Source organism: Sciurus vulgaris (genome assembly GCF_902686455.1).
Source record: "Sciurus vulgaris genome assembly, chromosome: 1".
In the NCBI taxonomy this organism is placed as follows: domain Eukaryota; kingdom Metazoa; phylum Chordata; class Mammalia; order Rodentia; family Sciuridae; genus Sciurus; species Sciurus vulgaris.
The window spans coordinates 150,925,718-150,941,475 of NC_136461.1; the positions used below are offsets into that span (position 1 = coordinate 150,925,718).

The window sequence follows — 15,758 nt, forward strand, 5'->3', positions numbered from 1 at the left end:
TCTTGTCCATCAACAGTGTTCATTGCTTCAGGGCAAGGTACAAAGGAAGTAAATTTGAAACTTTTAACTTGAAAACAGATTTTAACTTTAAAAGAAATGATACACATGCTGGGCCCGGAGGTGCACACCTGTAATCCCAGTGGTTTAGGAGGCTGAGGCAGGAGGATCACAAGTTCAAGTCCAGCCTCAGTAACTTAGTGAGGCCCTAAGCAATTTAACAAGCCCCTGTTTCTAAATAAACAACAAAAAGAACTGGGGATGTGGCTCAGTGGTAAAGTGCCTATGAGTTAAATCTCCAGAACAACAACAAAAATAGATGAAGAAGAAATGATATGCAAGAGATAAAGGCTAATTGTTAGATTCAGACATCACTGAGAAAGAAAAAAAATTAGAAAGTTTCCTGAAGGTCACCAATTAGAGGTGGTTGTTTACTTTTTACCATGATACACAGATGAGGAAAGTTATAGGATATGGTAGCAGAGCAGTTTGGAGAGCTTTGGGGACAGTTTGAGAGGAATTTCCAGATATACTGAGGATCTGAGGGTGGAAATGTCTCCAGCAACACTTCCCTCCTGAACTCCTGGGGAGGAGTGGCATCATCTTCATCAAATAATCAGAGCAACCCAGCAGAGCCACCCCAGGACAGAGGGGGTGGTATGGGACATTTGGGCAGACAGAGCCTGGGTAGCTCTCTAGTGGACCCTGAAGCACTGGCCAGTGCCCCTGGATAGGGCGTTGGTTTCCCCAACTGCTGTGAGTGTTGACAGCCAACTCAACTGTGTCCTTCCTCAAGAATTTCCCTCAGCTGGATGTGGAGAAAGAGGTACACTCATACGTTGCTGGTGGGACTGCAAATTGGTGCAACCACTATGGAAAGCAATATGGAGATTTCTTAGAAAACTTGGAATGGAACCACCATTTGACTCAGCTATCCCACTCCTAGGTTTACACCCAAAGGACTTAAAATCAGCATACTATAGTATCAGCATTGACACAGCCACATCAATGTGTATAGCAGCTCAATTCACAATAGCTAAACTGTGGAACCAACCTAGATGCCCTTCAACAGATGAGTGGATAAAGAAATTATATACATACACAATGGAATATTACTTAACCATAAAGAAGAGTGAAATTATGGCATTTGCAGGTAAATGGATAGAGCTGGAGAGTATCATGCTATGTGAATTAAACCAATCCCGAAAAACCAATGGCCCAATGTTTTCTCTGATATGCAGGTGCTAATTCACAATAAGGGGTGGGGCTAGGGAAGAATAGAGGTACTTTGGATTAGATAGGAGAGTGAAGGGAGGGAACGGAGTATGGTGGTAGGAATGATAGTAGAATGAATTGGACATTGTTACCCTATGTGCATATATGATTACATGACCTGTGTAATTCTACATCATGTACAACCAGAAGAATGGAAAGTTTTACTCCATTTATGTATGAAGTGTCAAAATGCATTCTATGCCATGTATAATTAGAACAAATAAAAAAATGGAAAGAAAAAAAATTCCCTCAGCCAAAGAGGACCTCCCAGCTGGAGGTCATGTGAACTTTTGGGGGGCATCCTGCAGTCCAACAACTCGTTGACTGTAAATATCTGCCCCCCTTGTCTCAATTGGAACAACTCAGGCTTTCCTAGCTCTGGAGTTTCCCCGTACAATCAGTGTCTTTGCCCCTGTGCGGCAGGTCTCCCTTCCCTGTCTGCTCACCCCGGCTTCCCTCACTTCCTTGTGGGAGTTGTTCTGGGGCACACCTGCCAGTAAAACTTCTATAAGCAAATTTTGGTCCGTTTGCTGGACAGCATAGCGACAACATGCTTTCTTAGGTCTCCTGGGGTGTGGAGGTGACTGGAGATGAGTTCTCCTGACCTACCGTGGGTAAAAATTCCAAGCAGATGAGCTGCTGGTGGGTTGTTGTGGTGTGGTGAGAGGCAAGGCTGTGGGTGGATGTCACACAGGCAAAGGACTGGATGGGAGTCGTGGCTGTATTTAGAGGATCTGTCAGAGCCAAGGTTGAGTCAGCTTTGGTGGGGAGGGGTGGACAGCTACACGCTGACCATGCCTGACTGTGTTGGGAAGACTGACCATGAGTGACCCTAGATATGAATCTTTCAGCAGCTGCAGCAAGGCCAGAGGTCAAATCCCAAACATCCAGCTGGACAAGACACCTCAAGGGAGGTCAGTGAGGACCAGAGGATGGCTCTAAAACCAGATGCCCCTCCCCTGAGGCCAGGGGAACACTAATCCACCTGAAAATGAGATTCAGTTGGAAACTCTCTCCACCAGCAGAGGGGAAGAGAAGGGTGACTGAATATTTACCCCAAAGGGATCTGTATTATAGTGGAGGTGACTGAGTTATCCTGAAGGGGACAAAATATTTCTTTTCATCATTAGTGGCAATAGGTCTCTAGAGAGATGAATTTTGGTCTTAGAGACATAAAACGGTTCCATTTTTACATATATGAGATGTAACACTGCAGAAATATGCAACTGAAAAGAGGATAGCACACAGAACAATAGGAGGACAAACAAGCCATATACGTGATCTGCGGTGATGCATATACCGCTTTCACACTCAGGACAGGCACTGTCATTAGTGTTTTTATTTGAATAATTCTATGGTTCATGGAATTTTCACGTAAAGATCAGCAAGCAGCCCACTGAGAGTGCACTTTAAATAATACCCAGGATATTGAAGAGGTATTTTCCCCAACAGGCTGCCGGAAACATTGAACCTGGGGCACAACTGTGTATTGTCCTTTAAGAGAGAACAGATAGTTGCAGATGGACTATGACTGCTCCCAAGGAAACCTGCCAGAGTGACCTCCCTGCTCTAAAATGAAAACAAGCCTCCTGGCTCTGGCGTTTAGTTTTTCTAATTGCTTTTGCGCATGTTTGTCTCATTGAATTCTCCCAACAAGTCCCTGAGGTGGTTACAATTGTAAGGAAAATGGAGGCATACCGTGGTTGTGGGCAGGCGTTCAAAACCAGAGCCCATGGGCATGGCCACTGCAACCCAATGCTTCCATTAGACATTCTCCTGTGGACATTTCAAATTGGATTTGTGAGGCACAAGAAATTTGGAGAGGCTTAGCCATGATGATCTTCCGGATGGGTACGAACATGGAGAGATTCGAGCCGTGACAGAAGATTCCAGTTGGGAATGAGGAGGGGTTAGTGGTCAAGTCAGAATCACCCTTACTTGGTGTGGGTAATGCATGTTGTAATTAGTTATTTGTGTGTCCAAGTTCTTCATTTAGAAAACCTGTATATAGTTACTTCCCAGGAGCCGTCACCTGTGCCCTGTATCACTGTATCCTTAATTGGAGTGTCTGTGGCTTGTCATTTAGTCCCTTTCACGTCACAAAAGAAGCGTGTCTTAGTAAGGAAGACTGGAGGGACTGAGGTTGTACCCGGGCAAGTGGAAAATCTTCAAGTGTTCTGGTAACATTTAGACACTCCCAACACTCAGTGGTGAAAAAGTCAACATTTGCCAAATTTCTAAGCTGTCCTTATCAGTCAAGTTGTTTTTCCCCTTTATTCTTGTTTCCATGCCTTAGCAAACTTACCACCAAGAGCTGTTTATGGTAATAGCAGGGTGCTAAGGGTACACATTTAAAATAGAGGACAACAGGATTGAAAACTTTTAATAACATACCACAGATTGATTTAGAAATGCCTCGGAACTTCTCATTTTAACTTTCCTCCTGATGGAATCTATTTGTATCACTGGTTTCAGCCTTGTAGACTTGGAGGGAGCGGTGAAAGATGAACGGGCAGTGCTTAGCCACAAGGGGAGAACAACGTCATCCAGCCCCTAGAATAGCAACAGCAATAAATATGGCCATGTCGCTCTTCTGCTGAGGCTGAAACGACAGACAGGATCACATTTAAGGCACCCAACAGGCCTACTGGCTGCAAGAGGTGGCTCAGGGGTTGGGAGGAATCATGTACAAAAGTTGTTGCTCTCTTAGAGACTTGATTTCAGAGCTGTGACTTAGCACAGAAAGAGGACGCAGGCCACAGACCCCACTACAGAGCTGGAAGAGACTCAGCACCCTCTAGGCCTCAGGGGAGGACGTCCTACATCAGCTTTCAGGACAGCTGGCAAAAGGCTCTTGAGAGCTGAGCTGAGAACTCCCCTGCACGTCTGAGAACTTGCTGTTATCTGCAGCTGCCCCAGCCATCAAGGCACATGCGTAATGAGGAAGGTGAAAAAGAGGGCTGTCGTTGGTCATCAGTTATTTAAAGAGGGCCCATCGGATTTCAGCCACTTCATTGTACAGAATCAGCATCTTTACTCTCAGAGGAAGGAGCACCTCCCTCCCTTCAAAACTCAAGTCTCCTTTCCAGACTAAGCCATTGGGTTCTAGTCACTTCCGGGACTCCTGGTACTTCACCTTTATCTGTCCATTTTCACTATAGTCTGATTTTATACATTGTATGGTCTTGTCTTTAGGTCATTGTGGTTTTACAAAACCATCTTTATCTTCTTTTGCCACTTGGAATTGGCAGGACTAGGTTTTTCCACTTTCATAACCTGCACGCAGCAGCTGCAAAGTTTTTAAGCTAGCCTGTGTAGCTGATTCTTCCCGTGTGCTTTGGAAATCAAAGCATCACCTGAATCTGACCTTTTTTCCTTTCTCTGCTAAACTTCACTGCTCTGAAACGATAGTTTCTTAAAAAGCCGTTCTCTTCCTCTCTGTGTTCTTTGTGGTCCACTGATCTCTCCAACCCGTCCCCACAGGAATTACCATGTCACCTATTTCTTTCATGTAGCTTTAATAGGCACAGACTCAACTCCATGCTTTCGCTTGTCTCAGTTACATGCTAAGGATTTAAATTCACCTTTTCTCTGTAGCTCACAGTACTAATTTATTTGAAAAATACAGTATTTGAAAAATGAAAGCCAATGTGCTTTAGACTGGGATGCAACATGAAATCCAGCACTATATTCTATTGTTACTGTTATCTTAGTTTCTTTAAGATCTTAAGACCAACAAGATAAGTGAAGTAGGCTTTAGGCTTTTATAGCACTAGCTCCTGTGTTTGTTCTCTCAATACCCCTGGTAATGTTGGATGGCTAAGAAAAAAATCATGCCAGTGTGTCGAAGTTGATGCCAAAGGAACATAGATGACTATTTGGTGCCCAGAATCCGCTGCTGCCCAGAATCTTATCTTGTCCTATTTTTACATTTGCAAAGTAAAATCTTACTTAGAGCAACCCTTGCAACATTAACAATTTCCTTCTTTGAAGTTTATGTCTGAATTTTAGTGCCATTTTTCTCATGTGGCCAGAGACAATGCAGACATAAATTATTTTCACTTATTATTTACTGACTAAAACACACCCATACACACACACACACACACACACACACACGGAAGGACATTTTAAAAAGAAATTCCAATGTATTATTAAATATTTTAATTTGAATTACAGAGATAGGTGTTGAATGATCTTAAACCCCAGAAAGATTCCTTTAAGCATAAAAGGAGAATGAGAAAATGAAATGTCAGGGAAGATCCCCTGAATCATATATTGGAAAACAGCAGAAATAGGCAACTTCCACTGAGAGGGGGGCATTCTGTAGTGATGAAAGAATACTTGAAATGTACACAAGCACTTTAGAAACAAGTAAGAAAGCACTAGTTTTAGGAAATATACCAAATTAAAAGCTGTAATTTCAAACTGAAGTATTAAGTATCCTCTATGAAATATGCTTTTCCCCAAATTATGTCTAATAGATTCTAGAGACTTTCATAGTCTCTATGCAAGCATTTATAATGTAGCTCTTCACTCTTGTTGCATCAATGAAGGAAATGTTAGTGATGTTACTAGTTTTTTTCCAATACTAGAGCACACTGGGAAGTGACCCTCTTTTTCTCTCCTAGATTTTGCCTACCTTCATTCATGTTATCAGTGCTGTTTGAAGAATATTGATACAATCATCAAGTGTTCTTTTAATGATCTACTCAACAGGCACAGCACGAAATGCACTCATGGAGCTATAAGTAGTTTCTCAGGATTTATCATGTCATTTCTATCATTAGAGAGTTTATTATCTACCTCATAGTGATTATTTCATGTGTTTTTGAAGTCTAAATGGATAGAATTCATGCTAAATCATTAGAATTTTTAAAATGAACTTCAAAAGGGCAGACAATCTAGCAGGATAACTCCTCCAGGAGAAAATAGTTACCCAGAATATGTAAAAATCAATTATTTTAAACTTCCTATCATTATTATCTAATTATAATTTTTCTGTATCATGTGTAAACTTTGTGCTAAATATTTAAAACAGTCCTCAAAATATGCCAGTGAAGGCGGTATAATTTCTTTACCTTGTTTACAGGTGAGGAAGCTATGCCCAAGATCATATAGCTGGGGAGTGGTGAAACCAGGAATGGAATCAGTTCTGACTATAAATTTTGAGCTCTTAACTACTGTTCCATATGCCAGATTGGAGAATAATGCTAAATTGACATGGAGAAATGACACAGAGAAGTATAACCTTGGCTACTTCACTCACAATGGAAAGACCCCACAGGACTGGACCAACATGTCCAGATTCATCACTGTTAAAGCAAGTAACTGAACAGAAGTCAGACTGTGATGCCAATGTATACAGAGAGGGCTATAGAGTTGGTTGACCTGTTCATGCACAGACTGAGGCAAGGAGTGGGCAACACCGAATGTGCATGGAATTTGGAGCTGAGCCTCGTGTTTAGTTTCAGCTCTTCCACTAATTAGTGGAATGACAACTCTACACCTCAATGCCGATTCCTTATCTCTAAAGGGGGGTTATTGGGCAATCAAATGAATGCTATTCATAAAGCTACTTTGTAAACTTTTAGAAGGAACTCGTGTATTATTAGAGGAATGTTGATACAAATTTGTGATAATTGTTAGCTTATTTTTAGGAGGATATTCTCTTCATCCTCCTTCCCCCAATATTTTCTATGCACTCTAAACAATCTTCCTCCTGCAGTAAAACACTCAGTGACTTGAGGGTTTGTTAATATTTATATGTGAGACTAGAGAAGCCATACCTGCTGACCATGGTTGTGCTTCATATAGTGAGGCTAGATCTTGTAAGAACTTGATATCTGAACCAGACTTCTGAGTTTAAGAGTCAGTTTTGACATTACTAATAGTGTGAGTTTGGGCATTTTACCTGACCACTCTGTGCTTCAATATCCTTATTGATAAAATAGGGATGATACTTTTCTCGCCTTTAAGGGATTTTTTCAAGTGTTAAATGAAATATAAATACAAAACCCTAAAAACAGTTCCTGGTACACAGTAAACATGCCAAAAAAATTAGTAACCAAGTAGAGCAAATGCCTCTGTTTGAATTTCACATGGTCCATATGCATGTATTTATTCTGAACACGTATACCATTCATGACTGTAGAGATGGATAAAAGTGGGTAGATAGATGTCAACTCCTTTCCATTAGAAATATGGCTCAAAGTGAATTTTCTTCTAAAAAATATCTTAGCATATCATTAGCATTGTTATTTATTCTTTGGGAAATTAGAAAATTCAATTATTGTAAGCTATAATAACCTTACTCCTAGACCTTCCTGAATTAATAAGTTGTGCTTGGTATTAAGTATGATTATTATTTGCCCTGGGATGGTAAGAAAGACCAGAGGAAACATGGCTATTTTTGATCTGCAGCATTTGCTCAGAAGCCAACAGGGAAATAATTGCACATGTTTAGGGAAGAGTGGTAAAGTCTTCACATCTTGATCTTGGGAACTCTAACTGGTGGCTTGGCACCATAAGATTTTACCTGTTTTGTAGAGGTTGTTCCAAATTATTGAACTTTTTCTTCCAGGCACAATTAAGTCAGTCTTATTACTTTCACACACTATTCTTCTTTACATATTTTACAGATAGTGAAAAAAGAGGCCAAGAACTGTTAATCAGTTATATAACTAAATTAATAGTTGTCAAACCTTGTGTGCATCAATGGAAACTGAGGGACTTTGAAACACAGATTGCTGGGCCCTACCCCCAGAGCTAATGATTCTGTAGAATGTGCATGTTTAGCCAGTTCCCAGGCAATGATGGACTACTCATCAGGGGACCACACTTTGAAACCACTGTGATAAATTAAATATGGAAGCCAGGTTGATTAGAGCTCTGGTAAATTAGTCAGAATCATTGCAATTCTTTTCCCAAATCAATGTACTCTATGAGCCATCTTTTATCTCTCTTAATTAGATAATGCTTAGAGTTTTGTAGATACTTGAAAACATCAGATAGCAGGAATTGTGTTCACATTCAAGATAAGAATTCTTAAGAATCATTTCTAAATGAGGAATCTTCCTCTTTTTTTGTGGCAGGGAGTGAGCATTCCCTGGTCTGCTTATGCCTTGGTTCCACATATTGGTGAAGAGCCCCTTTGACACATAACTTTTTCATGCCACTAAGCCTTGGTCACTGAGCTCTTGTCTACAGTGTGCTTTTAGTCATGGTATGACTTGTTTGCAGTGTGCTTGCTTTATCATGCCTATTTTATGTGAGCAAATACTCCCCACTTATTTTTTTTTCATATGTGTATCTCACATACAAATCCTATGTAATTCACAGGGATTAGATTACTGGCATGGGTCAAGGCAAAACAGCTAAAGTAATTTTTGCTTAGTATTAACACTGTTACTGTCAGGAGAAAGTAGAGACAATTCAATTTTTCTATAAGTTTAAAAGATCTTTTTAAAATTTGGAAGGTCTGCTTTTAAACTTGCTTAGTTAAATATATTATTTGGAGAATATCGCCATGTCTGTTATCTAATTTGTCAAGAAAGAAATATAGCCATGGAATGTTTTTTTTTCCTTTAAAAATAGAGACCTCTTGTGGTCATTCATAATAGTACATTAAAAAACAAAAACCACGAGTATTCTAATTTGTCACATTTCAATATCTGATATTTAGATGACCTTGATTTAAAAAAAATACAAGAATTACCTAATAACTGTCAAAATCTTTAAGATCAGCAACAGGACCTTAGATAATGGTAAATGTTATAAATATATACATCATTCAACCATAACAATAGTATATGATTAAATCCAAACTTTATTGAAACAGGAAAGTGCAGAAATCATAATTGTTAAGGTCAAGGAACTTCTCCAAAATGGGTAAATATGTAGCCAAAATATGTAGATTTTTATTATAATTATATTATAATTTAATAGGTAAGGTAACTCAGATGCAGAGAAGGTATGTATGTTGTTTTAAAACATCAATCAAATCCATTTGGATTTCATTTACTCAGAAACATTTAAATGATAAGGTGCTATAATAACTAGTAACATGAAAGTTTACAGAATCAGGATCCACAATACACATTTGTAAATATCAAATTTTGTCAAATGAAATTACCATCACACATAGCATTTTTAGAGCAGGAGGCTACTAGGCTACAATTTATTATTATTTGTCACTGTTTTCATTGTTGTTGGTTACCTATTCTTTTTCTCCATCAATTAATAGGTAGTTTTAATGCATCTTTTATGTACCAGGCACTATTTTGGATTCCTGGTGATATAAAATGAAAAATATTGAATCCTTGTCCTTAAGGGGCTTAATTTAATGCACATGAAAAACATAAATTGTAATTTGATATCATAGCCAATAAGATCTAATAGAAATGTATATATCTATGTGGAATAATTTCCAAGAAAGTTGCTATTTTTTCCCCAAAGTCCACCCCATGTGGTCTATAGCTTGAAAGTTCAATACTCCTTGTTTTAGGGCAATCATAATATTGTAGAAAATAATATTGATTAGTAGTAAGAAATTTATTTTTATGTCATAGTTTTTTTCACTAACTCTAGGATTTTGGACTAGTGTCTCAGCTACTAAACCTTGTTTCCAGGTTGGGGGTGTAGCTCAGTGGTAGAGCACTTGCCTAGTATCCATGATCCTCAGCACTATAAAAAAAAAGTGGGGAATAGGGAAGATCTCTCATTTTCTCAATTGCCAATTATAGATCGTCATGAAGATCAAACTAGGTTATAAGAAAGTGCTCTTCACATGCAAAAGTTTTATGTCATTTGTTTATCAGGTATTAATGCAGTAATCTAGTTCATGGTTTTTATTTTTTTTTATTCTGTTGGGAAGATGTGCTAGAGAAAGTGCTCAGTGTTCCATAGTGGACAGTTTGATATGTGCATATCCACTTTCTTCCTAAGCACCATGAAAAAAGGTACCTCAGATAGTTGGTGTCTGAGAAATGGAGAAGGAAGTAGAACTAAAGTTGGTTGGGACAGGAATAAACACCAAAAGCTGATTAGTATACAAATGTACTCATTTACAGATTTACTCAGGATTTTCCTGGCTATCATCATGAAAACAATTTATTAAATACTAAATAAGAGATACATTCCATGGTATGTTGGTAAATGTTTAACAACCAATCTCTGAAATAAACATACCATTTACTGATTTCTGTAGTGTAAATATCACTATGGCAAATTTCAAACTACTTACATGGTATCATTGAACAAGGAGTTAGGAAGAGATGCACAAAGCACACCCTTATGTATTATTTTCATCATGTGGATATAATACATAAACTCAAGAATATAGATAATAGGATAATTAGGGAGTGATAAGTTTTGTATATTTGCTGGCTTTCTTTAAAAAATAATTTATTAAATAGAAAAATCAATTTGATTAATTTTTTAGTAATGGTCGGATTGAAATCCAGCTTGCAAAATTCCTGAAATTTTAACATTTAGCTATCATGATCCAGTGGCAGCACAATACTGGGTATATTGGCAATTGCACTAGTATGATACTAGTTATGGTAAAGATTATTGCCTCTTCTGGGAAACCTCTCTGTATTAGATGCTTTGTTATCACAATTTACATATCTAAGCAATTAGAACACTTCATTTAGATGTTATTTTTCTCCCTGCAAACTTGAGGTCCATAGAGCCAGTGACTGTGGGTTTTAACCCATGTCTTCTGCATCCAGCACTATGCCTGGAACATGTGGTACTCACTAAATGTATATTGAAACATTAATTTTCCTGAATCAGGCTCCTGACCTCTTGGAGCCCACAAAATTGCTAGGATATACAAAGACATAGTATAGAATATACAGACAATTTAATAGAAGCTCTGAATTAACACCTGAATGGATAATATGATTTTTGTAATAACCCGTAGCTGTTTTTTACTGGGATAGAAAATAAAAGGGATTATAGATCACTGCAAATAGATATAGCAGTTCTACCCCCATTGTGATTAAGAGAACATACCATCATCCTTTATATCATCTGTTTAATGATATTCTTTTAGTGTTCACATCTTTAAGAAGTAAAAGCAACACATATTCACTATAGAAAATTTAGAATCTACAGAAGCATAAAGAAATAGAAACCACCTATATTTCACAAAGTTGATTTATTAGTGAGGAAAAGTTAAGACAGAAGCATCTGGAAAACCCCAAGTAACACTACCTGTTATGGTTTAGATATGTGTTGTCCCCCAAAAACTCGTGCAAGAGACAATGCAAGAAAAGTATGGAGGTGAAATGATTGTGTTACGACAACCTTAACCTAATCAGTGCATTAATCCACTGATAGGGATTAACTGAGTGATATCTGTAGGCAGGTAGGGTGTGGCTGAGGTGGTGGGCCATTGGTGGGCATTCCTTTGGGGTTTATATTTTGTCTCTAGTGAGCAATGCTGAACTGTTTCCTAACTGTCATGTCCTGAGCTGCTTTCCTCCACCACACCCTTCCACCGTGATGTTCTGCCTTACCTTAAACCCAGAGCAATGGAGTGGGCTGTCTACCAACTGAAACCTCTAAAACTGTGGGTCAAATAAACTCTTCCTCCTCTAAAATTGTTCTTGTCCAGTCTTTTAGTCGCAGCAATGGGAAAGCTCTCTAAAACACTGCTTTAATCCAGATGACTTATTTTTTTCTTTCAGTGAAACTGTGGAGCTTTGAAGATGGAGGTTGTTATGATAGTTTTGCTCCCTCGTCTTCAGAGGCTCAGTTTCCCTCCCAGCTCATGGCTCAGCCATCTCTGGGGTGTGGCTTCCTTCATCATCATCTAAGTCAGCATCCACTTTCCTGGGGGCAGGATGGAGACCGGGAAGAAGAGGCAGGGATCTGTCTGTCTCTGTGAGGATGATTCTCAGAACCCGCGTGTGGCCCATCCATGCCATCACATTTGAATATAGTCATAAGACCACATTTAGCTGCAGTGTAGCCTGGGAAATGTAGTCTTTATTCTCAGCAGTCATGTGCTTTGCTAAATTTTCTATTACCAAGAAGAAGGGGAAAATAGACTTTTAGGGCCAACAGTAGATTTTGCCACAGTTATTTACTTATACTGCAAATACATTTTGAAGGTTTTTGATGCATATTGATAAACTTCCCTTCAGAGGTCCTTCACGTGTTTACACTGCCAATGAATATGAATGCTTGGTACTAAACACCCACACAACAATCAATTGGTTCATTCAATGTTCACTAAATGGCTTTGCTATTGGGAAGATTGTGTGGAGAAAGTTCTTAGCATTTGATGGACCAGGGTTTTACTGTCTGGACTCTTTTAGCATCAGTTTTCGCAACAAGAGTGTTGAATTTATTCAAATATTGAGGTAGTTTGGTAAATCAAGGAAAAAGGAACTATGTAATATATTTCAGGATCTGGAGTTGGAGAATTAAAAATACAGTTCTTCTGAAGAGGAATGGGAGGAGAGGATTATATAGGTACTGTAGTTGTAAGAAATGTGAGACCTAAAGAGATGATTCAGTGTAATATAATGTCTCTTCCTGTCAGCAGAGGGGCTTTTACACACATTTCCATCAACTGCTACATTCCAAGCAGTGTCTTGGGGATTTTCTCCTGGTGCAATTCTTTCATGGACTTCCCACAACATTCTGGGTTGGCATATATTTTTACATATCCATATTTTATACATGATGAAGTAAAGGCTGAAGAGAGGTCAAGCTGGGTGTAGGTCAATTAGACTCCATTTTGTCTAATTTCAAATTTTGTTCTTTCCCCTTCTACTTTAAAGTGAGCTGATTGGCATGATAGCGGACCTGGATTCAATAGCAGCACTGGGCCTGGGGTGTGGTGGTGTGGGGGCAGTAACCTGATTAAAAAACAAATGGCAAGGAGATCTTTTTTTTTTTTTTTTTTTTTTGAGGAGCGGGTACTGGGGATTGAACTCAGGGGCACTATACTGCATTTTATTTAGAGACAGGGTCTCACTGAATTGGTTAGCACCCCTTTTTTGCTGAGGCTGGCTTTGAACTTGAGATTCTGCCTCAGCCTCCTGAGCTGTTGGGATACAGCTGTGCACCAGTGTGCCTAGCTAAGGAGATCACTTTTGCTGAAGCATTTAAATTATCATAAGGATATACAAAGACAGTATAAAATCTTTTAAAATTATAAAAATTACAGGGGACAACAAATGAAGTGCTGTCTTCATTGCACTCTTTAGAAGAACCTCATGAGATTTTTGTGTCTTCTAGGGGCCCTTCCTATCTGGGTGGTACCATCCCCTCTTTTCTCACAGTACCTTGTGTTTGCCCTGGGATAGTTTTAATCTTTTTTTGTGGTTATCTGTTTGTTGTCTCTGTCACTGGAATTATATTTTGGGTGCCAGATATCAGGTCATGTACATCTTTGTATTCTCAGGATCTAGCGGAATACCTGGAAAATAGTAGGTACTCAATGTTTGCTGAACAAATTATACAGGGATTTATTTCATGATCATATTTATGTGTATTTATTTAAAATGATGCCAAATTTTAAGAGGTATGCAATAGTAACTAGTATGAAATTGATTCTGATCATGGCTATAAAGAGATTTTATGACGCAACCGAGCTTGTGAATAATATTAGATGTCTACAACGTGCCAGCTGAATATTTAACATTTTATTTACGTATTACGGTCTTGCAAAAGCCTTATGAACAAAATAAAAATACCTCTCCTTCAAAAAACAGGGAAAAAGAGAAAAACTAGGACGTAAGCCCAGGTAGTTTTGCTCTAAAATTTCTATGTTTAACAACTAGGCTATTTTACATATTTCGCCAATGTTTATGAATTTTTTTTTTTTTTTTTTTTCCTTTTTCATGACTCCATGGTAGCATCTTCTAATGAAAACTTATTGGCCCTGATTTATCTGTCACCGGAACTTCCTTTCCACCAAAGGAAAAGCCCTAAGTATCTTGGGAAATTGCTCCCTTCTACCCAGGCAGCCTCCAAAGCCAATGAGTAATTTGCTATCTCCATTTTTTCCTCACTCGCCGTAGTAACCAGGGGCTCATATTTTAGAGTTTTTTTTTTTTTTTTTTTTTTTAATCTTTAAAACGCCCAGTTGCACCTTCCAGCTGACTTCCGCGCCCCAGGGCCTCTCCCGCGGCAGACCTCTGCTTCTCTGCGGACTCGGCCCCGCAGCTTTCTCGCGGGCGAGACTACACTTCCCAGAGGTCTCTTCATCATCCGACTTGTCTTTCGCGCCGCGACCGGCGTCGGGCAAAAACCTAAAGAAGCTCCGCGGGGTGGCGTGGGTGGGAGAGGCGCTGGGCGGACGGCGAGGCCCTTCTGCGCTCACGCACTCCGCAATGGCTCGGAGGCAGGACGAACCCAGGGCGGCCGCGCCCTTGATGGCGGAAGGCAAGTCCGATGCGGAGGTTAAGCTCATTCTGTACCACTGGACGCATTCCTTCAGCTCTCAAAAGGTACAGGCCTCAGTTGCCCAGGGCGGCGCGGATCGGGTTTCAGCACCGGGACAGCTCCCGCTTGGCGTCTCAGAGCACGCCGGCCTACCCAGAAACCCGCCTGCGGAGAACTAACCTCGCGGGCACGCGCCCCCGGGCAGGGATGAGGTTTGGTGGAAGGCTGGAGAATCGGTCTGAGATGGAAAGGGAGTGACCCGAACACTGCCAGTCATGACACGCGGCGAGCAAGCGTAACTTTCAGTATTTGAAAGGCCTCTGGGCCTTTCGCGCTGGGCCCTGTGGAGTCACGCAGAGGGAGGTGTCTTAACTACTTAGTAATCTACAGTCCTTCCCCCATCCCCGCTTCACTCTTGCTCGCATTCACTGTCCATCAAGGCCCAGCATATCTGTACTTCAGCTTCTTGTCTGGGGAGGACCCATAATTAGGTTTAGGTCACAAAGTGGTAGTGATGGGGAGGGTCACTATAATGAATACAGACAATCATTTTCAACACTTATTTGTTTTCTTTAATTTTAAGAGTAGAACCCTAGACTACATCTCACTTGTTCATTCTGGGAACAGCAATCATTACAAAGAACGCTTAAAATGTTAATAACGCGGGAAGCCCAGCAAGGCTGCTTAGTGGTATCCAGGGAAGTCATTTAACTGAAAAATTATCTGCACTGCAGTAACCCGTGTGAACTCTTCCAGGTGCGCTTGGTAATTGCTGAAAAGGCTTTGAAGTGCGAGGAACATGATGTAAGTCTGCCCCTGAGTGAGCACAATGAGCCTTGGTTTATGCGTTTGAACTCAACTGGAGAAGTGCCTGTCCTTATCCACGGGGAAAACATAATTTGTGAGGCCACTCAGATCATTGATTATCTTGAACAGACTTTCCTGGATGGTAATGTTAAGGCTATTTGTGATTTCTTGGATTTACTCCCAACACAAATGTGTTCCTTCTTTCTCTCACCACACCCCTCCCTCCCTCCCCCTCTCTCCTTTCTCATTTCATTATGGTGGGTTAGTGATTA

The 15,758-nt window shown here is 39.9% G+C and overlaps 1 protein-coding gene across 7 annotated transcripts in view; it reads left to right on the plus strand.

Annotated features, from left to right (window-relative positions):
• Positions 1 to 15,758, plus strand: part of GDAP1 (ganglioside induced differentiation associated protein 1) — a 46,778-nt gene that overhangs the window by 15,600 nt on the left and 15,420 nt on the right. The window contains exons 1-2 of one of the 7 annotated variants that reach the window (XM_079118304.1): positions 14,280 to 14,744; positions 15,436 to 15,628. The exons of 1 other annotated variant lie outside the window; for it this stretch is intronic. In XM_079118304.1, coding sequence (XP_078974430.1) covers positions 14,628 to 14,744; positions 15,436 to 15,628 — 310 coding nt within the window. In that variant the 5' untranslated portion in view covers positions 14,280 to 14,627. Of the gene's footprint in view, positions 1 to 14,279; positions 14,745 to 15,435; positions 15,629 to 15,758 lie in introns of those variants that run through there. 5 more of the 7 variants (XM_079118306.1, XM_079118309.1, XM_079118310.1 and 2 more) reach the window with 5 other exon arrangements.